Here is a 26,633-nt window from a genome sequence, read left to right as displayed (position 1 = left end):
TGGAAGTGCTTGATTCTGAAGAACTTGAAGTGCTGGAAGTGCTTGATTCGGAAGAACTTGACGAGGCACTCGACGAAGTACTTGATTCTGAAGAACTTGAAGTGCTTGAAGTGCTTGAAGTGCTTGATTCTGAAGAGCTTGAGGTGCTTGAAGAGCTTGAGGTGCTTGTTTCGGAAGAACTTGATTCAGAAGAACTGGAGGAAGCGCTTGAGGTGCTTGTGCTGGATCCACTCGAAGTACTCGAAGTGCTTGCAGTCCCTGATTCTGAAGAACTTGAGGTACTTGAAGTGCTAGATGTGCTCATGCTGGAAGTGCTATATGTGCTGGATGTGCTGGATTTGCTTGTGCTGGAGGAGGAAGAGCTGCTACTGTCACTAGAAGAGACAGTTGAGGACAAGTCCGTAGTGACAGCTGGCGAGGGGGTCGAAGAGGCACTCGAGAACACAGTCGAAGAAGCACTCAAGATAGCACTCGAGGACAGGCTCCAAAATACAGTAGACGGAGCGCTGGTCGAGGCATTCAACGAGGTAGCCTCCCGACTGGACCAAGAGCTCGTCCCGAGCGCCTCTGATGACACACTCGTCGACGAGCTCACAACGGAGCTTGACGCTGGACAGGTTAAGGGCACGCTAGATGGACCACTCAGATATTTTCACTTACGTCGAGAAACAATCCGACACTCCGTAGGCGAACATTTTGACTCGTCGTGATTGCACACATAACTGCACAATCCCGCATAGCTTTGGTCTCGCCCTGTCTGGGGCTCTGCCTTGATACCCAACTCTTTCGGTGCGGGGTTCCGTTCGCCATAAGTTTTGCACTGGCAAACAGCCTGAGGACAGTATCCAAACTGACAGGAGTATTCGCAAAGGGCTTTGTAGCTGCTCCTTCCGGTGCCCGAGGTGCAAGGATCGCAGGCTGCTTCGGGGCAGTAACCGTGATTGCAAGCATAGCTACACAGTCCCGAGTAGCTTGCGTCCAGTCCCTCCCTCGGGACTCCCGGCTCGCCTGTCTCTGGCGGTGCGGGAACCTTGGTACCGTACTCTGTACATGTGCACTGCTCAGGACAGTACCCGTAGTGACATGAGTATTCGCACAGGCCTTTGTAATTGCCTGGTCCGGTGCCGTTGACACAGGCTCCTGTCGAGGTGGTAGCGGCGGCACTTGAAGTTGCTGTGCCGCTTGTAGTACCAAGACCTGCCGGTGTGGTCACGAGCGGAGCTGTTGTTGAAGAATCCTGTGGGTTGCCCGCACCCGCTTCGCTGCTCGTAGGCGCTTGACCCTCACCTTCTGCGGAAGACGACTGCCCTCCTGGGACATCGGTGGGAGTAGCAGCTGCGCTGGTTGGGACCCCTCCATCACTAGGAGTAGGTGGTAACTCAGAAGACTCGTCTCCACCAGGTGTAGGGAACACGTCCGTCTCACTCAGGTCTGATGAAGGTGCTCCCGTGGGAAGGCCTGGCGATTCATCGAACGACGTGGTTGGAATCTCTTCATCTCCACCCTCAGTGCTCGTGGGGAGAACATCAATGTCACTGGAAGAAACGGCTTCTGTGCTTGAAACACCGCTGTCTGGAGACTGCTCAATTTCGGAAGACGTTGGTGTAGCGCTGGGTGCTTCAGTTTCCTCGTCCACTGATGATGTGGCCGAATCGACCTCACTGATGGGGGTTGAGGTGGTATCAGTGTCATCACTGGCAGTCGGGAATATCGAGGTTGGCTCTTGGGTTGGCTCGGGGGGCTCTGAGCTGGTGATTGGTTCCTCGGCGCTGCTCACATCGGTCGGAGGAGTAAGTGGTGTAGTTGGCCCGTCAGAGATTGTGTCCGGCGTTGTAGTCGCAGGAGGAATGGGGCCGGCGGAAGATGGCTCTCCAACACCAATGTTGATTTGCACAGTGACATTGTAGGTGTCACCAGGAGCCCTCAGCTTGATCAATTTGGGAGGAGCTGCATTGGGCTCGGTAGCCTGAATATTGGCATATACTACCCCGACATAGGGTGGTGGTGGTGTTCCAACAATAGCTGGCAGACTGGTGTCTAACTCGAGGAAATCCACTGGAGGGCTTTTGCCGAGAGTAGGGTCGAGAATGTCGTTAGGGTTCCTGAAGAGACCTCTGACGAATATGAAAAACGGCTGACCGGCAGGAATATCCACTGCAGCAAATGCTGAATTGTCTGGTAGAAGAGTTGGTCGTGGAAATAGACTTGTAGGTGCAGGGCCCGGCCCATCGGTTGGGTTGACGGTAGGAGCAGAGGTAGTCATTGAGCCTGGGTTCTGTCCATCGGGATTCCCAGATTGAGACGGCCCCGTCGGGTTGCCGCCGCCGTTGGAGCCGTCAGAGCCGTCAGAGCCGTTCTGGCCATTGCCGCCGCCGTTCTGGCCGTTCAGACCATTCTGGCCATTCTGACCGTTCTGCCCATTCTGGCCGTTCTGGCCGTTTTGGCCGTTCTGCCCATTCTGGCCGTTCTGCCCATTGATGCCAACGATGGTGATTGGAAGTCCCCCGATGCCTTTATCCGGGCTGTCTGTCGGGATGGCTATCCAAGTCGTGAGATAGGTGTGACAAATCTCCTCTCGAGGCTCGATCTTGGAGAAGACTTGCTTAGAAAAAAACAAGAGGCCGAAGGCCCAGAAACGTTTAGTGAGTGGCAACATAGCGAGAGACGGAGACCCGATGTTTACAGATACCTACGAGTTTGAGAACCAGGCAGTCGGGCCTAGCAAAGCTATAATATAGTAGGCTGACAGCCTCCTAAAGGGGCCCAGGAGCAGGCGGAACAGGTTCCGATTCAATGTCACGGAAAGGCCTGGGAACAGACCGCATTAGAGAATGAATTCCAGCATTCCATGGTACTGGATTAATTTTGGCAATTGGACGAATGAGCAAGCTGAACGATGGCTATTGCTATTACCGTGCGAAAATGCGAGCAAATGGTCTCACATTTCTATATTCCAGAGAGACGTCCGGGCTCCCTCGCGAGGCTTGATCATCTCAGTACCCCTTTTGTGGTCCTTCTCTCCCTCAGCTCGAACATGTACTGACTTTGCCCCTCCACGGATACCGAAGCCGTGCTCCAAATTACTTGATACCTAGGTATGTGATAATATACACACAAATGAGAGCCGCAAAGTCTACACACTGTGGTGTGAATTGGATAATGCTGGGACTGCATCCCAAATTTTCGGAAACACATCTTGGGTGCGACAAAGCTGCACAATGGGGCCATTCATGTGTCGTCTAGGGAGGGTTCAGTCCCTGGATTCAGTCCGTACCGCCACACGCGGTCCTGGACAAGAACGACCTTACGTTCCAGAGAACCTCGGGAGCAATGTCTTCACAATCAATTTCAAATTCTAATCTCCACGTGTTTGACTCTGCCAGCCTAGACCGCCTGAACTTCAATGCCGCTATTTGCCGACTGGTCCGAATGTTTACAGCATGTTCACTTCATATTAAAACAGAGAACTCTGGCACCTAGATCTTCACTTTTCACAGGGTAAAGGTATATGCCAGGGTAAATTTAGTACCGTTGGATATGCTCCAGTTGTATATGTTGACTTCAGGAGAAGCCTGTCGGCCGGGCGCAACATGCATGCCTGCACTTGTAGCCTCCTGAGTATTAGTCAAACTAATCCGATCTGTTCTGTCCTTTTCGCAAATGGCTAAGAAACCCACCTCAAGTAATCTGCAGCGGAGTGGCAACGGCAAGAATGCTGCAACCCGCTCACAGGAAGCACATTCCGTAACGTCGTCATTGATATGAATGACATGCTTCAAAGAAATGACAAAACAGTATGGCCAGGACCGCGCTGAATTATATTTACACCTCAACAAGAACCGCCTGGGCAGGGGGCACTGTGGCGTGAATGTGGCGCTATGTATGATGTTTGTCTTAGTCTAGGGTAGAACATGGCGTATTCATCATGGCATTATTCGCAAAGACTCCTCTCACGACATCGACTTGTTTCCGCGCTTCTTTTCGACTGGTAAATCCCAATATACAATCTACGGGTACCTAGGCAGGAACCGGTAGTCTCGGTTTGCCCAATCCTAGAGTTTCGCCCACCAAATCCTTCCTGTGCCGGAGCATGACTTCTCCAACCCCCTCCCTATGCTCCTATATTCAAATAGAGAAAACCAAAAAAGTCTCCTTGCTTTGGGGGATTTTTTGTGCATTAAAATACCCTCACGTTAGGTCAAAAAACCAAATTTATCGTGTGATCCGGGTCGCGGCATTCAGGCAGCTCAAGCGAGTACCCATTGAACCATTTCCGATATTTCTAGACTCTGAAATAATGAAATTTGTGCCCAAGCGTCAAGCCATTTTCCTTCTGTTCTGTAGATGATGCACAATTACCTGGGTACTTAAGTAGTCACATGCAGTTACCTAAGTATGGAACACAACCCTCTTATCCACCAACACCTGATGTGGTAATAGCCAACGGCAGAAGAGTCCTTTGTTCTGAGCCTGCAATTAATTCTAACGTGAGAATTATTCATTTCAAGATTTCTTCCGAGGCTTGTCGATATGTACGCTGAAAGCAAAGCAGCGCGGCCTTTGTCGTATCCATCGACCAGTGGACGCTTCCGGACATTTATTGTAACTTGAGCCGGGCCTCTCTCATTGTTGCGAGGAGCACAAGTCTGCATTTATCGATCGGCCGACGAGCGCTAGAATTCTTTCAAGGGTGGCTATAAGTCTCCGTTCTGATCGCCAATGGCGAACTCGCCTTGCGTCTCACTCGGGCCTGTCGTGCAGCCACACGGAAATGAAACAAGATTCAGGCTGCAACAATGTGTATTAAATACATAAGATACTACAGAGATGTGAGTTCGCTGAAATGAATATCCAGAAGCCACGCATGAAGCTGCAGAGCTGGATGCACAACAAAGCTCGGAATGTGTGACTAATGCTTGAAAAACAGTGCCCAGGCGGGCCGCACCCACTAGAGTCCAGAATACCATGCTCCAGCCCTATTGCCTGCGCGGGTGAGGGATTTGGGACCCGGCAAGTCACATTTCCTGGCAGATGCGAGCGGCACGATTTGTCTGGGGACTGGGCGACTTTCGATAGACAGCGAGAAGCCCCTACGGATGATACTTTCACGATTACGGCAGATGCGAGTGATCTCGCTCGTAATATCATCGATTACGTGGATAGCCTTCTTGACTTTTTGGCAGTTTTCATGAATGTCGCTGCCACAGAAAGGGAGACGGACTTTATCAGCATTGAACGTACTGTTGAAATAATTGCTAGTGAGTACTCTTTTCCCTTCTAATGCTTCCGATGGAACGGGGGCCACGAAAGAAGAGGCAGGGTTTCATGGTCAAAGTTGGCTGTTGTGCTAGTACGACCAAGCCTGAGTTTGAGAAGCTGATACAGGACACTAGGAGAGCTCCGGTGCCCGAACCCGAAGTGCAGGGACGACGTGACCGTGTGCGCCTGTCCGCCAGGCCAATATCGACCAATGTACAATATATCGCGTGCATTCCGGACCGCCGAGGCCCAAAAGCTGCTCCCGATACTGGGGCAACGATTCGACGAAGTCCGTGTGAAGGAAGCTGCTAGCCAGCCTGCCCATTACTTGTCCCCTGAGAACCTTCAAGGGATCCAGAGAAGTTTGCTTTACAACTTTGAGCCACCCTCGCATGAAGCGGCCGTCACGATGGACAGAAAGATTGGTGTGATGGTCCAAGCCCTGCAGAGACGTCAGAACCCTATGCGAGCCGCCCCTTTCGACCAGGGCGACGAGCTCGGGCGTGTCCAATGGAGTGCCATCAACATCATTGTGTCGTTCGTGAAATTTGATTCGGTAGGTAAATCCACACTCTGAGAGAGCTACTAGCTATTGTCACTGCGGGCAATGGGTTTCTGTGTGACAATGTGAAGCCACTCAAATGTTCCGGGCAGGATGGGACAAACGTCTCCCATTGCACTTGATACGCTAGGCTAACATAAGTATCTCAGGGAGTCCCAGAAATGCTTGGTGACTACATCGGGAGAACCATTATTCCTATGCTGTACCCGAGAAACGCATCTCTCAACATAAACTATAAGTTCTCGTACAGAATTGCTGAAACTGGTACAACACCTTTCAATGATCGCCGGCGAAGGCAGTTGGTTAGGTCACAAAGGCTCATCGATCCCGAGTTCTGGGACTCGTATCACAATATGATACAGTATTTCAGCCAACTGGAGAGAAGCGATTACCAGCCCAGAAGAGATCTGAACTCGATATCAAACGCCATCGCCAACCGAATGGAGGACCTCCGTCAGACATTCCACGACCTAAACGTCGAGGAGCGCGATGCCTTCCACACCCTCATGCAAGACCTACTTCCCGTCACCAAACACGTCACAACCGAAGAACTCGACCAGAATCTAGCGAACCCGCCGGCTAGGTGCATCGTGTGCAATCTGCCGTTTTCTACTGCGGTACGGGAGCCGATGACACCCGCCCTGGGCAGCTTTCCCGCGACCCGGGCGCGCGAGCAGCAGGTCCATTACCCCGTGTCCTACGACAACTGCGCCTCTGTGCCTCAAAAACATGCTTTCTGCTTGCGAGAACTTGGTAGAGCGCTTATGGATAAAGACCCACAGACCAGAAAAGTTCTTAGAAATAAGCCGAAGACAGACTTGAACTGGAGGTGCAGGACTTGTTACGTTGACCCCTGGAAGAAGCAATCCGCATAGTCCATGCGACTGTTGCAGATAACTCTGCCTCAAATTGATTTGAGCGTGTTGGCAGTAACCTGGATGGCAGGGGAGTGGTGGCTACCTACCTAGGTAGTGAACTTTGACACGGGACGGAGGCATTGGGCTGGGTGGAACCAGACACACCATCACGAGAGTCAATTTCCTATGTGAACGACTGGATATAGTAGGAACGTTTGCGAATATACCACGAACGCGCAAACCTACCTAGGCAGTTTCGACTGGGGACTAAGTCGTTAGTGATTATAGCGTTGATAATCAATACGTCTGCGAATACCATCTGTTGTCGTCCAAGCATGCTACCCCATGGATAATCGGGGCTCACACAGTGGAAAATTCATCGATGTATGCGTGGAGGTAGTACTAGTAGGGCAAGCCCGCTCAAGTACTTGTTATGTATAGCTCAAGGTGTACAAATGGCACGAATCGAAATGGAGTCCCAGCCAATCACCGTAAAAATGGGGTTGACTCTCTAAGAGCAATTACCAGGCCAACGGACTCGTGTGTGTGTGACGTTTATAAAGACAACTAAGTAGGCGAGAGGATTGGCTGTCCAAACTGCCAACAAAACCAACCAATCCAATTGAGACCTGTATCTTATCATAATTGTGGCCGGTCCCGATCAGTCGGCGCAAGGACCCGAACAATTCAAGTCCGGAAGGATGGTGTATAATGCCATTAAAGAAAGGGCTTTGAAACTTTGTTAGCATTAGTATGACCTAGAGATGGTGAACCCACTGACATTTGCATGAAATTCTATTAACGCTCTAGTTGTTGCAATGTAAATAAGTGGTTTCGCTTCTACTCCGTAGACATCCAAGGAGCAATATAAATAAACTGATTATAACTTATCATCCCTCAATATTATTCAGCAGCTGAATACGAAGTTTGGATCAAATGCAATATTTATTATTCTGACAAAGACTTCACACTTATGGAAGTTGGTGACAATCACACAGGTAGCATGCACCCTCTCAGATCTTTATACTAGTCCTTTATACTACATTCTATGCGGTAGATGTCAACCATGGCGGTGTGTAGACAGTTGTACTGCCAACACTTGAGCATTGGAGAACAAGCTTGCACAAGGAAGAAGGCAGCCAGCCTCCTCTCACCCAGCTGTTCCCGCGGCATAGCTGTCAGAGGCCTGGAGCATTATGAGGTGACTCGCACCCGCCAAAACAGAGGGGACAGCCAAGCCCCATAGGATACCTACCTAGGTACTTAGTACCTAGGTAATCATCTTTACCTAAGTAGGTAAGTATGTACCCAGGTACTTAAGTACCTAGGTATCGTAGGAAGTGCCAAAGAGCCGTACAATGGCCACCGGAGGAGTGGGGTAAGACGGGAGGCTGGGTGGGGGTGATGTCGGGGTATTGGGGTATGTGAGAGCCTCTGTTTGCATCGACCCATCAGCCCTGGAGGTCCAAGTGGGGGTGGGGTCCTGACTCCTGAGTCTGCAGTGGGATGTATTCAAGTTGCGGAGACGCGATTCCGAAGAATATCTAAAGTACCAGTTGACCGTGGACGTGGAAAGGCGCATGAGCGTGGCGCCTTGTTGCCATGCATCCCCCCGAGGGCTCTCCCAGGCTGGGCAGACGAAAAGGGTAATGCGGAAGACGCCTCCGATGAGGACAGCGAACCAGTTTTGCACTGCTCAGCCCATATAACAACAACCTCGGACGCATGTCCTGAGGTCATCCTTTGCAAGACTTCAAGACCAAGACAACCCCACAATGCAGACACCATCCCTTCTCTCCCTCGCTCTGCTGCTGTCTCCCGCCCTGGGAGGCGGCGTGCCAGGACCGGACGCCAGCATTCCGCCCAAGTTGGAGCCCACAAAGCTGGACAATTTCACATGGGCAGACCCCTTCTCCTCCTCCAGGCTCGCATACTTCGACGCAGCCTGCGAGAGCCAGCGGACCTTCAAGGCGTTCGAGTACCAGCTGCATGATCTCCAGCTGCAGGAGCCCAACGGCCTCGCCCCCTACAGTGAGGCCCTCAAGGACTTCTTTGGCGGCCGCCCATACCCAGGCGGGTGGGATGGCATCGACGCGCACCGCTATGAGCGTAACCTGCTCAGGATGGAGTACTCAGACGTTCCCCTCAGAGTGCGGGAGTGGATCGAGGAGCAGGAGAGGAGCGACGGCCCCGGTAAGGGCCTTTTTGCCGTCTACCAGAAGCCCACCGACGGCGAGACGGTCAAGAAGACCGCAAAGGTGCCAGACCTGGACAAGGTGGACAAGCTGAGACCGTTGGACGAGAAGAAGGCCGTCATCTTCGCCCCCGGTGCGGTCTACGACATGTTGCCGCTGTGGGTTGCCGAGGGGAGCAAATGTGAAGGTAAGACCACCCTTACAGTATCTTGACCTGCCGAGTCGGTACATCTGCTGACATTTCGCCATGGTCAGGCACCCTGATCGACCTCACCAAGTACGGACCCAAGCCGGTCGACGGCGGTGTTGTTGCATGGCCCACGGGCTACACAAGCCCTGACAGGACCACAACAGAGAGGGCCATGGAGTTCACCATCAAGGCCCAAGTTCTGAGCGCCAAGGCCGGCGCGTCAATAGACAAAGAGGGACAGGACGCCGTCAAGGCTGATAGCAAGGACGAGCTGTAGATTCTTAGAGATTCCTTGATACTCGCAGTGCCCGGCGAAGATCTATATTTGGGTAGACCCTGCACATATGTATTTCAATTTTCTGGTTACCGCTGAATGCGTGCTCTGCATCAAGTGAAATACCCCGAGGAAATACTTGGGGGCAGGTCCTCGTGCCCCACCCCCCAGCTACTCTCGTTGGCACCCAGCGTTAGCTCCAACACGCCACCATCCCTGTAGAAAGAATGTGAGATCCAGTTCTTGGTGTACGACTGCCCATTCAACTTGGCGCTCTGCACGTAGATGTTCTGGTAGCTGTCCCCATCAAAGTTGACATTCCGGACCGTGGCGACGTTGCCTGTCATCGGATTTGTGATGTTGACCTCTCGGAAGAAGGGCGGCGTGATGAGATAGACGTCTTGCCCGCTGACTGGCCACAGACCCATCATGGTCAGGCCTATGAAACTGCCCATGGCACCGCTGTCGTCATTCCCAGGGATGCCGTTGATAGACTCATTGAACTGGCTGGGGATATAGAAATGCCGGTAGTACGAAGACAGTCCTGGCCGGCCAGCATAGTGGAACAGGTACGTGGGCAGGAAGGATTGCTCGTCACCGATGTAGTTCAGACCTGGGGTTTCGAGGAAGTATTGCAGCCGAGAGACGAACCTCTCGGGCCCCCCCAGGGTGGTAATCAAGGTAGCCATGTCCTGGGGGACGTAGAATGTATATAGCCATGAGCTGCCCTCGTATGTTTCGTGTCCGTTGGCACTTGTGCAACAACATCAGCGTCAAATTGCATTCGCTCGAAGCTAACTCCAAATTGAGAGGATGAGACCTACTTCAGGTAGCAAGAAGTAAAGTTGTAGAGTAGGGAGCACAGTGACGGATCCTGGAACCCAAACGTGCCGTTCAAATACTTTGGCATTAGAAATCCGTTGTAGCCGCTGTCTACCCAAGGACTTTGGTCCTGTGAGATGTTGAGAAACGACGTCTGGTCTTCCTTGTACAGGTTCACCCAGTATCCGGATCTTTCAATGTACTTCTCTGCGTCAGCTGTCTTGTTGAGCCCCTTCGCCATCAAAGCAATGACAAAGTCGTTGTATGCATATTCCACAGTTCGTGAAATGGACCTCGTGAATGGCCCAACACCGTACGGATCGAAGTCGTCGGCGGGGATGTAGTTCAAACTCTTCCAACTGGCGAGGCCACCGCGGCCTTCAACGGACCATTTGGGAGGCTCGACTGGACTCTTCTTGTTAGGGCTGTTTGATCATGTTCGGACCATCACTCACCTTCCGCATCCTGAACGACAGCCTCATATCCTGCCTCCCAGTCTATGCCGTCCGTGAAGCCTTTCACGAACGTATCCGCAAGGACCACATCTGCGTTGGAACCGCCCTGTGTGAATCCCTTGCACAAATCCATTCGGCAGTCGGGCAGCCAGCCTTCAAAGCGGTATATGTCGATGAGACTCCGTATCATGAGTGTCTGACTGAGAGGGTCAAGAAGGGTGATGAGAGGATGAATGCTCCGATATGAATCCCAAATACAATAGAAGGAGTCATAGTCTGCCAGTTCAGGTTCAGAATGTGCTTTGCTGATAGGATTGACAAGGTAGGTTAAATACTCACATGGCTCAGAGCTCTCCCACAGCGGGTTCTCGCCTGTCACATCCTGCGGCGAGATAAATGTTCGATACAGGCCGGACCAGAATGTCGTAAGAAAAGTGCTGTTGACACCGGTCGGATCCACCGATACAACGCCCAGCTTCGTTCTCCACGCCGCCTCCGCGGCGGCTTTCGTGCCATCAAAGTCAAAGTCCCCAGGGATCTCCGACTCGGCATTTTGGCACGCCCGGTCCACGCTAATGTAACTCAGCCCGACCCTGACCTGAATCTGGTCGGCCTCGTCCGGCGGGTGAAACTGCACCCATGCCCCGCCTGGGATCGGGCTCGTGGAACCGGTGCCGTACGTGCGCAGCGACTTTGGCTCACGGCCGGGGCGATTGTTCTGGAAGATGCCCGTATCACGGATGGATGCGCCCTGGAAGTCCGCGCAGAAGTGCAGGTCGTAACTCCCGTCGCCAAAGGACGGGCCGAAAGTCCCGTTGCCGACTATACGGCCGGTACTGGGGTCGACGCTTATGCTGCCGTTGCTGCGGCTATCGGATAGATCTGTAAGGTCGACCAGGATGAGGGGACTGTAAGGCAGAGAGGTGGCTGATTCATTAGACGATGGCCCTGGGAACTTGATGCGGTAGAGGGCGGTGCGGTTGGACACTGTCATCTCCGTGTGGATGGAGGTGTTCAGTGTCAGAGCAAAGTAGCCTGGGCTAGCCTGAACCGATTCGTTGACTCGTTTGACTGCCCGGAGCGCCTTTGGAAAATCACACTGGTAAATGTCGTCGTCGGGGCAGCCTGTCTGAGGAAATAGTGGGAAATTGCCTTTGCCTTGTCCCTGAATGGTGTAGTCAATTTGTGAGTTGGGTGCTCTCAGTGATTTGTGAGCAGGTCAAGTCTTCTTGAGACAACTCACTCCGCCTGTGCCGCTGTCGTGCATGTGCGAGAAACCAGAGACTGAGTTGATGTTAGCTTGTTGGCTATTGAATCGGAACAGGTCGATTTCTCACTTTCGCCATCATCAGATGCATACCCTCCCTGCCTCTCGTCACTATTTACGTCCGGGACGGCTTTGGCCATACCAAATGGCAGAGTGGCTCCGGGGAACACATGACCTCCATTAGTCGTCCCAATCAGAGAGTCGATGTACTGAAAGATATCTGTGCTCGTATTCTGGCCGAGTACTGGTGTACTGCCCTCGAGAAGCAGCTGGGCCAGCAAAATGAGCCAAGAGTAACGCGCCATCTTCCTTGGGGACCTTTCCGAAATTCGCAGTGCCCTCAAGATAGTCGAAGAAAGGATGGGAGGTAGCTTAAGTACGCATTTATTTGGCTCGAGCCAAAAGCTTGATGTGCAACGGTTCATCCCATCTGAAGATCGCGCAGACAGTTATTGACCGACTGCAAGCCGTGCAGCCCATCCTGCACTCCAACGTTACACTCTTCGGATATTTGGCTCGTTGCGGGGTCGTCGCTAATTTCACTGACGCTGCAAAACATCATTCACATCGCAGTCAGTGTACCAGGCGCGGGGAAGTCCTCCAGGGCTGCTTGGCCAAGCAGGCTTGGTTAGGGGTTCTGAATTTGTCGAGACTGCAACTTGGCGTAGCACCTACTAGTATGGATCTGGCATCGTCATCTGGTCAGGTACTGGGGTCGCACGTCTGTAAGATTCACTGTGAAATGCAGACGGCTTCGGGGACGGTCACAGGCAACCAAGAGCCGGCTTCGAAAGTTTGCAAGCATCTAAGTTACTTTCTTTATCCGCTACAGGATACAAAGTCTCCAATATTAGGTCATGGAACAACCTTGAAAGTTCGCGTGTCAGGGGCGTTCCATTAGAACCGCTAGTCATATGTACCCCCATACCAGTTCCCGGCCGACCCGTGAGCAAAATTGACTGCCTCAACCTCAGCACTCCACCAGATATCAGCGTCCCAAATCTCTCAAGCGACGATCCCGAGTAACTTCAGACCATTCTCTAGAACCTGGCGCGCCGCATCAACTACAGCGGCGCGTGATCCGAGAACGTCGTTTCCATCTCCAAGGTCATCCAGAGCCTCCGAAACCTGACTGGACACAGACGCCAGGAAGGACACGACAAGTGAAGGCTCAAAGGATTTATAGGTTGCTGCAACGACATCGGGAAATTGCGCCAGAAGCCGTAGTAGGTCTGCAAATGTCTCGTCGTCGATCGAAGCCAGGTCGTCATCCGAGAGAGCTGACACATCCGGGACACTTCGCCCCTCAACCAGGCCCTTGATCCTGGCAAGGGTGAACAGAAACTCAGGCCCGGATGGGTTCTTTCCAAGATTGAATGTGTGGTCAGTGGCCCTCTTCGCGCTGAGACCGTCAATCTGGAGGCTGGCTGCACATAAAGAATCCATGTTGTGCCCTGCTTTCTCCAGGAGAGACAACTTGTCGAGTTCGTCCGCGAGCACTTTCTCGGTTTCTGTTTTGCTATGAAGCAATATTCCCTCCAGAACATCGCCTCGATCAATATCATCTGGAACGTGAGAGTTCTTACTGAAGTGCACATGCTGTATTTTGGCCGCGAGATCGCCCATGCCCATCATCTCCAAGATCTTGACCAGCCTCTGAAAGTGCAGATCGTGATCCGAAGCGACGACATATAGCATCTTGTCGAAGCGGAACGTTTTATGCCTCTCGATAGCGGACGCGATGTCCCGCAAGAGGTAAGTGTGGCTGCCGGTGCGGTCGCGAATGATGGCAGCACCACCCTTTTCCCCATGCTTCTTCATGTTGATCATCCAGCTACCCTCCTGCTCCTCCAGCAAATTCTTGGCTCTCAGGATGTCTTCAACTTCATTCATCGGGCCAACGTGTATCTGTGATTCTCCCGAGTACTCGTCGAAGACGACGTTGAGCCGATTGTATAGCGCCTTGTACTGTTCGATGCTGACTCCTCTGAACTTTTCACAGAGGTCGACAGCTTTCGGATCACCACTTTCCATGCGTGTGAAGAAGTCGTTTCTTTTGGCGAATAGCCCCTGAGACTCAATAGTGGCCGTGTCCTCACCCTTGAACTCGTCAACTCCTTTCAAGCTTTTGTCCCTGACTTCTTTAGCATGCTTTTGTTCAGGGGCAAATTGTCTCTCGACTTCGTTATATATCTCGAGCATGTGCCCAATGGGATCTTCGGTAAACTTTTCTTCACTTCCAAGCCCCAGATCCTCCCAGCCCACGCCAACCAGGGCAGTCTTCTTGCTCCAGTCCCCGAGGTAGTTGATTGCGCTGACTTCCCAACCCATGGAATGGTGAATCTGTGCGAGGTGCGACCCAAGCATAGTGCTTCGAAGGTGCTTCCCGTGGAACCTATCACCAATATTCGGTGAAGAGAACTCGATCACAACTCTCCTCTTCCCGGAAATGGCATTTTCAATGTCCCCCGATCCGGACTGTGACTCAAAGCCATACGACTCTCCTCGATCGCGGATATACGGGAGCAGTAAACGCGCTAGAGGACGAATATCGAATTGCATACGTAAGTGGACCCCATCTGCGAAAGGGAGAATGAAGAGAGGGCAGCGTGGAAACTAGCTAGCCGTTCAGTAATTTTTCCCATGCAAGGACTGCCGTCGCGCCTTAAAATTACCTTTGGAATGATTTCCAACGCATACTCTTCTGGGTCGCCTCCTCGGCTGAGCTTAGGCAAGATTACGACCAAGTCGCCATTGTACACGTTGTTAGGCCACTGGATAGCGTTGTATGCAACATCGGATCCGACGTTTGCCACATTTTCGAGTATACTGGCTAAGTAGCACCGTGCTATGTCAAGAGGCTTGTCAAGAGGCTTGGTTTGCTCAAAGGCTGGTAGAGCATCTAGATGCAGGGCGCTCAGTGCAGCTTCTAGACCATTGAGAGTCAACGTTGCCATGATTTCTGCGCTGATTCGACTTCCTATGATAGATCAGAAGAAGGAGCGGAAATGTAACAGCGTGAACTTCCCGGAGGATCATCGAAGAGTGCTGGATGTGACTTTATGATGTACCTGGCTCTCTGTTCGCGGACTAGCAAATGCAGTGGTGTCTCTCGGGACGTGTACCGGTGAAGATGCTGTACACCATGGTGCACCAATTGACGGGCGACAACACTTCGCGTCGAGCAAGCACAGGTTGGAAACTCCTCTTGGGCTGCGTTGGGCATGCATCGCATAGATGGGTTGCACCAATGAGACTCCTAGCGGTTCGGATGACGTCCAACGAAATCACAGCGCAGCCTCATTTTGAACCATGTGATAAAGATGGTTCGACCCGACAGCCCCGGTCAGCCATACCGGTATGCAGCGAAGTCAGCAGCAGGCCTAGTCGAACACTTAATCGAGCATTTGGAAGCGATATACGAACATCCAATGTGGCAAAAGCTACTTAAGTAATTATACCAGGGCCCAGTGCTACTATCATTGATGTTTTAGGCTGGGCATTCGAAATTGAATTCTCAAGATCTGAGTTTGAATGTCAATCTGGCCTCTATATTGCAGCAACTCATGCACGCGTACCACTGTGGAATGTGTAAATTTGATTGCTAGAATGGAACGGCCGCACTTTTGGCAGTTATGCCCAATGTCCATGGGCCCCAAGGCTTATGTGTGTTGATACCTAGGCGGTAGTACCAAGACGCTAAAGAAGGCATCCTCTAGCTTGAAGCCTGCTTCTGATCAACAACGGTGTGAATGCCCACCTGGGTACCTAAGTAGGTACTAAAATTGGTCAGCCGGAATTTCGTAGTCCACTTGCTGGGGCCAGTCATGCAATTTGAAATCTCACGCCGATTACGTTTCTGTGCCATGAAGCTGCCTACCTAGGTACCAAGAAAATTGTGCAGTTTCGCTGATTTGGCTTCAAAGGTCATCGGCCTTACCTCACTTTATTTTAGGCCAGGGGCAAAGGGACGCATCCACAACCTCTGAGCCGTGGATTTGGTATTATAAGACTGGTTGACTTAGCTCGGGTTTCCAACTCTTTAAATCCGGAAATATCGGAGGGAGATTAGTATTGCTTACGAATTTGTGTGTCGTTCGGAAGTTGTGTCTCAATAGTTATACGACTCATTGTCTTGGTGATTAGTCGACGCTCACTTGCCCCTCCCACCTGGGCACATGCGTCGATGTCGCCATCGCGATGGTGCAATCCATTTGTCATCACCCGGACATCAACCACACCCGTGCCGAACATTAGAGAGCCCAAAAGTCCATCCCTGGCAACATGAAGGTTGAGACTTCATCTTGTCTGTGTCTGTTCGAGCGAGTCCTGGCCGCAGCAGACTTATGAAAGAACCTTGGAAAGAATTCAGAAATGTCCACGTCAAAGAAACTACACCTCACCGCATTTATGCGACCCGTGAGTCTCCATACCGGAGCTTGGCGGTATCCGGGCTCGTTCCCTGATGCCAACTTCAGCCTGGCGCATTTGAAGTCATTTATCACAAAGCTCGAGGCTGCAAAGTTCGATGCATTCTTCATGGCTGACCATCTTGCCGTGTTGAACATGCCTGTTGAGGCTCTCAAGCGCAGCCATACTGTGACGTCTTTCGAGCCTTTCACGCTGCTATCTGCTCTGTCGGTTGTGACAGAGAAGATTGGACTGGCGGCGACTGCATCGACGACATACGACGAGCCATACCACATCGCTCGCCGTTTCGCCTCTCTAGACCACCTCAGCAACGGTCGAGCAGCCTGGAATATCGTCACGACCGGCAACCTAGAGTCGTCCAAGAACTTTGGCCAGGACGAGCACATGCAGCATGGCGACCGGTACAAGCGAGCCAGAGAGTTCTACGACGTCGTTACGGGGCTTTGGGACAGCTTCGCTGACGACGCCTTCATTCGCGACCAGGAAAGCGGCATCTACGTCGACCCGGACAAGATACACACGTTAAACCACAAGGGAGACGAATTGAGCGTTCGTGGCCCGCTGAACATCGCCCGCCCAATCCAAGGCTGGCCTGTGATCGTCCAGGCCGGCCAGAGTGACCCCGGTAGACAGCTCGCAGGGGAGACAGCGGAGCTTGTCTTCTGTTCCCCACGAGACTTGGAGTCCGGCAAGATCCTGTACGCGGACATCAAAGGCCGTGCGGTAGCAGCTGGCAGGAATCCTGAGCACCTCAAGATTCTCCCCGCAGCTATGATCATTGTCGGCGACTCGCTCGAGGATGCCAGGGCAAAGCGGCTCAAGCTGGATAGCCTGGTGCACTATGATAGCGCCATAGCATCCCTGTCCGTTATGCTGGGGACCGATGCATCTGGTTTCGACCCAGATGGGCCTCTGCCGGAAGATCTGCCCGAGACAAACGCGAGCAAGACGGCTCGGGAGGGCGCAGTCAAGCTCGCAAAAGACGAGGGACTGACGGTCAAGCAGCTGGCACAGCGGTTTGGCGGGTATGCGGGTCTGTCGTTCGTGGGGACCCCAGAGAGCATTGCCGATGAGATGGGCCGATGGCTGGCTGAGGATGGGTCTGATGGATTTACTGTGACTTTTCCTTTCCTTCCGCAAGGTCTTGATGATGTCGTCGAGCGGCTGGTTCCGGAACTTCAACGTCGGGGCATATTCCGTCAGGATTATGAAGGGACGACGCTACGCGAACATCTGGGCCTACCACGGCCAAAGAATCAGTTCTTTGAGAAATCTTAGAATCCAAGGTCAAATGTGTGGAGCCCGAGCTCACGGACCAGGAGTCCGGGCAGTTCAGAAGTGCCTGGGTTGGGAGTTTGGAGGGGATTTATTAAAGTCGATGTGACGAAATATGCATGGGCCACATTGATACTGGGGTTAATAAATGCAAAAGACCTCTGCGTAGGTCCAGAACTACGGGGTTTGATTAGGGTTGGGTGATATAGAAAGAGAATCTCCCGCTACTGTTTCACTGAAATGAAACATCAGGTTGGCCAATTCTAATTGCAACTCCTCCTTTCTTGGAGGTGGAAACTTGACCCACCAATGACAACGCCGCACAGTATGTCATCAAGATGAAGACTCAATGCAGACAGATATTAAAGATCGCGGCTGCACGCTATCACGGATCCTCTAGACATACTCATTGTTTGATGTTCTGACATCAGCTGGAATTGAAGTCGAACATTACAGTGGCAGCCCGTTCTATCGCTCGGTTCGCCCACCCACGTTCTTTCAACCACAATATGGCGTTTCATTCTCTCCCTGCGCTTCTAATTGCGACCACAGCGGCAACACGTACCGCCGCTGCCGTTGTCGAGCGGGCCTCCTCGGCTGCCACTGCCAAGTTCTGCGGGGCCCCGAATGATTACCAAGTCATCTCAGGCACTCCTTGGATCGTGTATTCGATGAACTACAACTATCAGGATATCTCGGGATCCTGCTGCACGGAGTACTTTGACTTCACTGGGTCAGGGGACGACCAGACGATCCACTGGTCCAGCGTTTGGGATATTGACGAGGCTGTTTCGACCAACGTCGTCAAAGGCTATTCTTTCATTGGATTGACGCAAAACCTCGAGACTCAGCTCAGTGCTATCTCTTCCATCCCTAGTACCTACGAATGGACTATTAGCAATACGACAGCGTACAAAGGTTAGTCTCAGCATGGCAAGGTGCATCTTCACAATCCATTGCTGACACTAGCTCTCAGGAAACGTGGTCTATGACTTCATGACATCCGATACTAAAGGAGACTCTACATCAACAAATGCCCAAGAACTCATGCTGTGGCTTCATTATGAAGGCGGACAGGTCCCAATTGGATGGTCAGAGGGTCCCGTTGCGACAATCAGCCTGTTCGGCAAAGACGGCTGGAAGTTGTACCAAGGGAAGAACACAGACACAGGAATTACTGTTTCGTCATTGTTGGTGCCCGAGAACGACAAATACCAGGGAAACTTCACTGGCGACATTAAGGACTGGCTCTTGGCTATGTCTGAACAAGGCATTTTTGGCACCGACACATACGTCAACGTTGGCAATGGCGGAATGGAGCCATGTAAGTATCTTCGTCACCCAATGCCTTCACTGATGCCCGTCCGCCAAAATTTGGAACCTTGCAACTGCGTAGTATATCACTGACATATAACAGACTGGGGTACAGTTACCTTCGACAACCATCTCAGTCTGAGAATCAACCTGTGAGAGTTAGTGGGAAACCTCGAGAGGTTGCAGAATCTGGCTAGGCGGGCGTGAGCGAGCACCTGAGGATTCGATCCGCAAGAAACACCAGTGCAAAGATGTATGTGTGTATCCATGCGCCAAAAGCATGTTGCTCATCCGAATGGAGTATAGCTACAGGGCTGTTGCACTTGATTGGGCATAGTAAGCCATACCACTCGCATCAATCAGATTCCCATGTGACTTCATTGCGAGCCTGAGCGGTAGTCCTCTGATTGCGATGACAGAGATTGACAGAGTTTGTAGCAAGAGAACGTGTCACGTGGGCTGACGCGATGTCCACATTGAGTATTAAAAGCCAACTACTCTCGAGACGCAGACAGGTTCCCAAGTTTCATTCCGGCACAAAGAAACACCGTTCTGACTCCTGGGGAAGGGCAAGGGTTTCAGGGGGTATGTGTCCTGACTCGAGTCCCAGTCCTCCTCATGATAGCACCAACATCGTCGCTCGTTGAAATTGGTTCTGCATCGCGACGACGGCAAGTTACGGTCTCCCGTGGAGCCGGAGCCAGAACCGTACTGGAAATCGGACAGAGAACACCGATCAGACTCGGAGGCCTCGGTGTGGAAGATCTACGCTTGGGCCCGCTCGTACTGCCCGGAACTTTCGGCTGTGAGCGGCCCTGGTTGATTGTTCCTCCTTCCGGATAATGCATGTGATTTTGGCTACCTGGAGCCGCCGCGTGTGCACCGCGAAACATACAGAGTAAGGACAAGCGGAAAATAACACCGCCTTCTTGAATACAATGGAAAAGCTGGTGGACAAAACCCACGACAATCTACGAACCATTGGCTCCCTTGGCCCGGTTGATCCTGGCTAGTTTGTGGTTTGATCGACGCGACCGCAGCCAAAAGCAATCAAATGCCAACCTGTGTATCTGACTCATGTTCGCTTACCCAAGAACCCACCTTCCGTGTCGGTTGTGTTGGGGCATTGGTAGCGAGCCCGATCATAGTTCAACTTCACGCTATCAAGCCATTCCCGGTTTTGCACCTCCAGCATCCGTTTCTTCCTCCATGACAACTCTTCCCCGGAGCCATGGCTTGCTAAGCCGCGACAGAATCACGGCGTCATGACCACAGTTACAACGCTGGACTATCTGAGCCAGCCCGCGTCGTACGCCATCGGGTTCCACGGCGCGGGCCCTCTCACCACGGTCTTTACCACTCCGGACTTTTGCGCGGTGAGTTAGGCCCCCTGAATAGGAGTCCGTGGAATGGGAACGCATCCACTGACGTCACCCTTAGAGCCTGTACTGGACAGACACGGCCACACCACCGCTCTCGAGCTTGGTGTGCATGCCGCCAAAATTCCACTCGCTATACGCTTATTCGTTCGGGTTCTATAGTCCTGGCATTTGCCCCAAGAGTTGGACCAAAGGATGCGAGTTTCCGTACGACCAGGCAAGGACAGATGATGCGGGCGGGATGATATACTTTGGAGGGCCAGTGCTCCAAAGCGAGACAGTCCAGGTCTGCTGTCCGAACGGATATACGTGTCTCACCGACGGCCCCTCTTCCTACAGCAAATGCGCACACACGACCGACTCGTCAGAGCTAGCCTTTGCCCTCCAGGTTCGCTGGCAGGAGTCCGACCTCAGCATCCTCGCGACAGACCCGACCGTTCCCGGATCGACCTATTCCGCGACCGCCACAGCAACGCCGGGGAGCACGGGGAGCAATACCGACGCCCCAACGCCGTCTTCATCCTCCGGTCCCACGAAGGCCCAGAACGACGATCCCGGCTCGGAGTCGGAGGATGGATTGCCATCGAGCACTATAATCGGAATAGCCATCGGTGTGGGAGGGGTGGTTGTCGCCCTCGCTGTCAGCGCGGTAGGGTTCTTCATATGGCGACACCGCAAGAAAAAGCGCGAAGCCACCACCAACGGCACGCGCATAGAGTCCATGATATCTGGCTTTGGCGACTCCAAGCCTTCTCCTACAAGTGGGGGTGGATTCCCGCCGGATGACAAGGCTGAACTGGATTCAAGGGCGAGGGCTAGCACGACCGCCCTCAGTGAAGCGCCCGTGGAAAGAGATGCTGTCGAGATGCCACCGCTGCATATAGCTGCCACAGAGATGGAAGTGCCCCACTTCGTCGCAGAGTTACCTGGGAGTATGCCGGCGGGATACGACGACTACAGGAATGGCAGCGAGCGAGCACCAGAGACCGATGTTCCCGGATCACCACTACCGACCGCAGAGACGTCGCAGAGAGAATCAGGGGTGTTGGGCCAGATGGGACACTGGAAGAAGCGGTCTGTGGCGAGGAGCCATTCTCAATTGAGGCCGATCTCACGCTCGTCCGCTTCATCGTCGTCAACGCAGACAGCACCAACTATAGAGGACTTCCGGCCATCCCCAATTTGACCAGATAGCACATTGAATATTATCACGAATAACAAGAATAATACCAGCACACGAGACACCGACATTCCCAATAATGAAATAATACATATTTAACATTGAACTAAGTGCTTATTGATCTAATCATGACACGGGTGTATTTACACGAATTAAATAGCTTGATCACGACTTCCCATCAAGCCAATATTATATCATTAGTTACAATTCATTGAATCGTCGTCTCAATGCTGACGCTTCTTTAGCTGAGGGGCCGAGTCAGCAGCGATGATCTTCTCCACTGCAGCCTCAGCCACGACCATTGTAATGGCCTGTGTGTTGCCGGTGGAGAGATCGGCGTGGATGCTGGAGTCGACAATGTACAGGTTGTCGGTGCCCCAGACCTTGACGTCCGTGTCAACCACGGAGGTCTTGGGGTCGGTTCCGACGTTCGCGGTGCCGATGTAATGGTCACCTTGGCTGTGAGCAGACAGGATCGAAGAGGTGTTCGTGGTGCCCTTCGTGAGCTCCCAGCCATAGGAAGAGACGCTCTCCAGCATCTCCTCCACGAACATTGTCGCGCCTTCCTGGTCGCCCTGGGTCTGGAGGTAGGGCATCTGGGTGAAGCCGACTGTGCCGTTGGCCTGGATTCCCATCTTTCCAGAGGAGGTAGCCCCATGGGTTAGATACGCTTTGATCAAGAAAAGACCAGGTCCCTGGGGGCTGACGCTGCCTTGGTAGTACCGGGTGATGTTGTCAGATGCAACGTTGGAAGTCCAGAAGATCATGCGGTGATACCCTTGAGCCAAGACGCCTGAGCCTTGCTCCATGTACAGCTCGATGTCGTCGATGTTGGTGCCGTCAACAACAGTGCTTGTGTTGAATGAGGTCCAGTTATCAGGTGTCTGAACATAGATGCTGAAGATCGGGTGGTCTTTGATGGCCTGGCCGACAGGAAGATCAATCCAGTCCTCCTTTGGTGGGACGGGTATGCCTGTAGTGCCGTTGGCAACAGTCTGGATCTGGTCGAACGGACCAATTCCAGAGTTGAACAAGATGCGAGGGGTTCCCCAAGGACCGGCGGCCAGCACAACCTTACCGCCAGCAGCGAGGCTGACAGTCTCAACCCCAGATTCCGTCTCCACCTCGACACCAGTGACCTGTCCACCGTTGCGAAGAACGCGACGGACGGTGGAGTTTAGGCGATAGGAGAAGTTTTCAAGCTCCTCAGCCAAAGGCAAGTAAGTCCTCAGAGGTCCAACTCGCTTCGGCAGGCCGCCAGAGACGCCAATATCCCAGTTGGGGTAGCTATACACCTTGTTCTTGCTGTTGGGCTCCGCGACCTGGTCGACCTCGGACCAGCCCTGGGCATCGAGGAACTTGGAGACCGTCTCAAACATGCCTTGATCGTACCGCTTGCCATCCATGCTGGGCAGCATGGATCCCGGGTTCACGTCCCACACGCGGTCAGCAGCGGCGGATACATCATCCCATTTCCACCCAACTGGCCATTTGTCGTCAAAGTCACGCTCAGGAGGGTGCGGGAAGACCATGTAGTTGATGGAAGCACCACCGCCGAACACGCAGGAAGCGAAGGCATCGACATCAGTGCAGAGGTAGGCATTGAAGAGCGGCTGGTCTCCCACGTTGTAGGACGTGACAGCAGTCGACAGGCCAGGGACATCAATAGGTGTCAAGGTGTTGCTGAAATCCACTGTGCCTACGGCACCGGTGTCAACGGTAGGCCCTTGGCCACGGGAGAGTAGAAGAACGCTCTTGCTGGATGACTGAGCAAGTCGGGTGGCAGCAATGATACCCGAAGGCCCGCCGCCGACAACGATATCTTTATCTGTTAGCTGAGGGACTCCTGCACGACGTTTGAATGCTATGGGGGTGGTCCAAGGGAATTATGAGGACATCAAGAACAGAGTGTGTACATACAGTCATATGAGGCATTGCCAATAGATGAGTTCGTAGCCCGAGCTTTTGTGCAGGTTGCTGTCGCACCGCAGAAGGCTGCCGAAGCTGCCAGTGTTCTTGTGAGTGAAGCCCGCATGTTGACTATGTCCTTCCTTTGGCAGGTGTTTGTGAACCGGAGCGCTAGGAACTCGGGAGTACTACGGCAGGGAATACAATGTCTTATACCAACGCATACATGACTAGAGAAAGATGAGGACATGCCCAAGGTGCGTAGATCGGTATCCCAATTCGAAGAGGTCACTGGATTTGTGATGGATCCATTTTCCTGACAAATCTTAGGATACTTCCAACTGCCCCCCGCCCCTTTCCAAGTTACCCGGCCATCCCAGCTTCGTGTGGCTGCTGTGGGAGCGACAGCCGAGCAAGTATATTTCGCTGCGAACGCATTCGGTTTTAAGACTTGCTGTAAAATCCCAAGTCTGATCAACTACGTCGATTCATCCCATCTCGCGTCACATGTATAGGAGAAGCGTGTCGTGAACACGCTGTGCAAATAGACCTCATGCCATCGCATGTCGGTCTCAGATCCGTAGACCGATCCGATCAAGCACGGACGGTGCCAGACGCAGCTACACTAGAACCGTGTGAGAAGACAGTCATGATTTGAGACCTGATCTCTAGTGGAGCCCTGTGGATACTGACCATCTCGCCGGGTGCTTCACGTGTCGAATTCTTGGTCAGGATGGCCAGGTTTAATTCACGGACTGGCCGACTCTTGAATGCAGCATCTGCACATGTGAGCGGAGGGAGAATCTCTTGATGTTTGGGGATCCTTCAGATACACAGCCGACAGTGTTCAGAACTACTTGTGTCGCCAACGATACTAATTAACTGCATACTGTGATATGCATCAGGTCGAGAATGCGTGCAGTCAGCATTCCCTTCATCATGTTGGAACCGACTCAGTCTGCTCCCAGGAAGCAGGAGGGTCCACATTGCTGTTGAAGATCGGCATTGTCTAGGCCATCAGGACAGGCGTACCCTTGCTGCATAAACGCCCCCCACCCCCCAAAATCTTGACAGCTTGGGGAAAACCCAATGCAGATTTTTTTTGTGCTGGTGGCGGTCGACGTCACTGGCCTCATCCATACAGCCATAATGTCAATGGTCGAGATGTGCCCAGACCTCTGTCGCGTAGGTTGAATACATTGTGTCGGCCCGCGATGTCCCGGAATCGGTCCGTCTTCCAAGTCTGTCGGATCAGAGCCGTCACTACATACAGCCTTATGATCAATCATTTTTGTCTCTGTGCACGCACACCGATCTCGGCATTGTCTCTTCTTCGCGCAATTTCGGGGGTGAAAGCCTTACCCAATGCCTCAGTAAAGTTGGCAATGTTTGCTCGACTCGAAATTTCCATGGGGTCCGCGACCCACACTCAATTGGACGCCCACGTGCTAATGGGGGGCCAGCCGGGAGTTCGGATCTGATAAGCTCGCGCAGGCAAGCTGGATCCGACTCAGGGTATTATTAAGTCACACCCGGGCCAAAATGCACTTGAGGCAGGTGTGGCCCGCTCGGGATCATCTCAAGCAATATAGGTATAATGTCACGTTCAGATCTAAGCATCTTGAAACACTCACGGGATCTGTTCTCATTGTTACATTAGCCCGACGTCATTCCGTGGGGGGAATTACAGGTTCAGGGATACATAAATAAATCAATTGATGCCGTGGCCGCACACCCGAGCTGACTTCAGCAGGTCGTAACTAGAGTATATCATCAGGTTCCCAAATACCCCCCTTTATTAAATATACTCTTTAATTTAACTATAAAACTTTAAATAAGTATAATATACTTAATTTTTATATTAAAAATTTAATTTAAATATAAAACTTCTTTTTAAGTTTATTTTAATAAAATTTAGTTATATTTAGATTAATTTTCTTTATTATAAATAGTTTTTATACCTAAAGGGGTTATTAGTATAAAGATAATAATAATACCTTACTTATAACTTTACCTATTTTATAAAAGGTTTTATTTAAATTCTTTATAATTTATTAATATTTATAAAGTTTAAATTTCTTTATAAAGATATTTAAATAAGTATTTTTATTTTTAAGTTATACTATCTTTTAAATAAGTTATTTAATTTTTATTTATTTTAGTTAATAATATTTTAACTACTTTTAAGTTTAATTAATATTATTAATAATCTAATTATTTATTATAAGTAAATTTTAAGCCTTTTAAAGGGTTTTAATAATTAAATTAATTAATACTTTTAATTAAAATAGTAGTATTTATAGCCTTTCTTTAACTTTAAGGTCCTCCTTTAAGCTATTAAATAGTTAAAAGTATTAAAAGATTTTTTAAATTATATAAAACTATTTTAATTAAAAAAGCTATTTAAAATATTTCTTTATAAAAAAGCTTTATTAAAAGTTTATTTATAATAATTAATTATTAATTATTTATTAATAGATATTATATTAAAAATAAAAGTAATTTTATTATACTTTTTTAATAATAGTACTTTAAAGGTAAAATAAACTTTTATTATATAGTTATAAAAGGTATAAAATCTATAAGGATAAATAGAAAAGAAATACTCTATAATATTAAGTTTATATTATTATTAATTAAGATATATAAGTTAAGGATTTATTAAGTATTAAAAGTTATTATTTTAATTTATTTATAGATATAGTTTTAAATAAATAAACTTTTATAAACTATTTATAAAAATTAAAATAATAAACTATCTATTTTTACTTTTAATAAACTTTTAATTAAATACTTTATTAAAAATTATTAAATTTAAAGGTTCTCTTCTTTAAATATTATTATTAAAGTTAATCTCTTTTATTATTAGTAATAGTTTTAAGGTATATAAATTAATTATTAAAAGTAATATTTATTAAGGTATTTTTATAAATTAAATAGTTTTAAATACTTAATAATAATAAATCTTTTATTTAATAATATTAATTTTTATTTATATTAATAATATTAATAGTTTTAATTCCTTTAATTAAGACTATATAATTAAAAATTAAAAACTTTTAATATAAGCTTTATTACTAATAGAAGCTTTTTTATTCTTTAAAGATATATTAATTTTTATTTATATTCTTAAATATTATAAAAGAAAGTAATTAATTTATAACTTTCTAATATACTTATTATTATTGAAAAGTTTATAAAAATTAAAAATAAAGACCTTAACTTATACTTTTAAAGGTAAATAATTAATAAGTTTCTTATAAAA

General features: G+C 50.3%; 8 protein-coding genes across 8 annotated transcripts; 5 read left to right on the top strand and 3 right to left on the bottom strand.

The window, feature by feature from the left end:
- Positions 1-5,470: 5,470 nt before the first annotated feature.
- On the top strand, positions 5,471-6,696 carry KVR01_001134 (uncharacterized protein; the record flags this gene model as incomplete). Its single annotated transcript, XM_044794198.1, has 2 exons — positions 5,471-5,796; positions 6,072-6,696. The coding sequence occupies 2 exons, from the start codon at positions 5,471-5,473 to the stop codon at positions 6,694-6,696; spliced, it is 951 nt and encodes a 316-aa protein (XP_044649089.1).
- Positions 6,697-8,453: 1,757 nt separating this feature from the next.
- Positions 8,454-9,340, top strand: KVR01_001542 (uncharacterized protein; the record flags this gene model as incomplete). Its single annotated transcript, XM_044790226.1, has 2 exons — positions 8,454-9,060; positions 9,129-9,340. The coding sequence occupies 2 exons, from the start codon at positions 8,454-8,456 to the stop codon at positions 9,338-9,340; spliced, it is 819 nt and encodes a 272-aa protein (XP_044649497.1).
- Positions 9,341-9,363: 23 nt separating this feature from the next.
- On the bottom strand, positions 9,364-12,262 carry KVR01_001155 (uncharacterized protein). The gene is made up of 6 exons (XM_044790458.1): positions 11,952-12,262; positions 11,858-11,898; positions 10,954-11,779; positions 10,615-10,890; positions 10,162-10,564; positions 9,364-10,090 (listed from the first exon to the last, which is right to left on the bottom strand). The coding sequence occupies exons 1-6, from the start codon at positions 12,184-12,186 to the stop codon at positions 9,451-9,453; spliced, it is 2,421 nt and encodes an 806-aa protein (XP_044649110.1). The 5' UTR covers positions 12,187-12,262; the 3' UTR covers positions 9,364-9,450.
- A 405-nt stretch (positions 12,263-12,667) lies between these two features.
- Positions 12,668-14,885, bottom strand: KVR01_001201 (uncharacterized protein). The gene is made up of 2 exons (XM_044782188.1): positions 14,557-14,885; positions 12,668-14,497 (listed from the first exon to the last, which is right to left on the bottom strand). Exons 1-2 carry the CDS (start codon positions 14,836-14,838, stop codon positions 12,887-12,889), a joined length of 1,893 nt encoding a protein of 630 aa, XP_044649156.1. The 5' UTR covers positions 14,839-14,885; the 3' UTR covers positions 12,668-12,886.
- Positions 14,886-15,973: 1,088 nt separating this feature from the next.
- KVR01_001404 (uncharacterized protein) lies at positions 15,974-17,854 on the top strand. The gene has a single exon (XM_044789197.1). The coding sequence runs from the start codon at positions 16,256-16,258 to the stop codon at positions 17,588-17,590; it is 1,335 nt and encodes a 444-aa protein (XP_044649359.1). The 5' UTR covers positions 15,974-16,255; the 3' UTR covers positions 17,591-17,854.
- A 242-nt stretch (positions 17,855-18,096) lies between these two features.
- KVR01_001114 (uncharacterized protein) lies at positions 18,097-19,057 on the top strand (the record flags this gene model as incomplete). The annotated part of the gene is made up of 3 exons (XM_044793664.1): positions 18,097-18,505; positions 18,564-18,911; positions 19,005-19,057. The coding sequence occupies 3 exons, from the start codon at positions 18,097-18,099 to the stop codon at positions 19,055-19,057; spliced, it is 810 nt and encodes a 269-aa protein (XP_044649069.1).
- Positions 19,058-19,876: 819 nt separating this feature from the next.
- Positions 19,877-21,540, top strand: KVR01_001593 (uncharacterized protein). The gene is made up of 2 exons (XM_044794070.1): positions 19,877-20,277; positions 20,342-21,540. The coding sequence occupies exons 1-2, from the start codon at positions 20,167-20,169 to the stop codon at positions 21,464-21,466; spliced, it is 1,236 nt and encodes a 411-aa protein (XP_044649548.1). The 5' UTR covers positions 19,877-20,166; the 3' UTR covers positions 21,467-21,540.
- A 144-nt stretch (positions 21,541-21,684) lies between these two features.
- KVR01_001415 (uncharacterized protein) lies at positions 21,685-23,495 on the bottom strand (the record flags this gene model as incomplete). The annotated part of the gene is made up of 2 exons (XM_044783049.1): positions 21,685-23,282; positions 23,381-23,495. 2 exons carry the CDS (start codon positions 23,493-23,495, stop codon positions 21,685-21,687), a joined length of 1,713 nt encoding a protein of 570 aa, XP_044649370.1.
- Between the last annotated feature and the right edge of the window lie 3,138 nt (positions 23,496-26,633).

The sequence above is a fragment of the Diaporthe batatas genome, assembly GCF_019321695.1.
Source record: "Diaporthe batatas strain CRI 302-4 chromosome Unknown Contig00002, whole genome shotgun sequence".
Lineage (NCBI taxonomy): Eukaryota > Fungi > Ascomycota > Sordariomycetes > Diaporthales > Diaporthaceae > Diaporthe > Diaporthe batatas.
The sequence above is the reverse complement of the archived record's forward strand: the minus strand, read 5'-3'. Positions and strand labels throughout refer to the sequence as shown.

Bases quoted from the DNA above. Each gene is read 5' to 3' on its own strand.
- KVR01_001155 (XM_044790458.1), bottom strand. From the start codon at position 12,186: ATGGCGCGTTACTCTTGGCTCATTTTGCTGGCCCAGCTGCTTCTCGAG. The intron at 10,565-10,614 runs GTGAGTGATGGT...AGAAGAGTCCAG, and splicing joins TGTCGTTCAGGATGCGGAAG to TCGAGCCTCCCAAATGGTCC. The intron at 10,091-10,161 runs GTAGGTCTCATC...TTGTTGCACAAG, and splicing joins TTTACTTCTTGCTACCTGAA to TGCCAACGGACACGAAACAT.
- KVR01_001201 (XM_044782188.1), bottom strand. From the start codon at position 14,838: ATGGCAACGTTGACTCTCAATGGTCTAGAAGCTGCACTGAGCGCCCTG. The intron at 14,498-14,556 runs GTAATTTTAAGG...ACGGCTAGCTAG, and splicing joins CGTTGGAAATCATTCCAAAG to TTTCCACGCTGCCCTCTCTT.
- KVR01_001404 (XM_044789197.1), top strand. From the start codon at position 16,256: ATGTCCACGTCAAAGAAACTACACCTCACCGCATTTATGCGACCCGTG.
- KVR01_001593 (XM_044794070.1), top strand. From the start codon at position 20,167: ATGACCACAGTTACAACGCTGGACTATCTGAGCCAGCCCGCGTCGTAC. The intron at 20,278-20,341 runs GTGAGTTAGGCC...CGTCACCCTTAG, and splicing joins CCACTCCGGACTTTTGCGCG to AGCCTGTACTGGACAGACAC.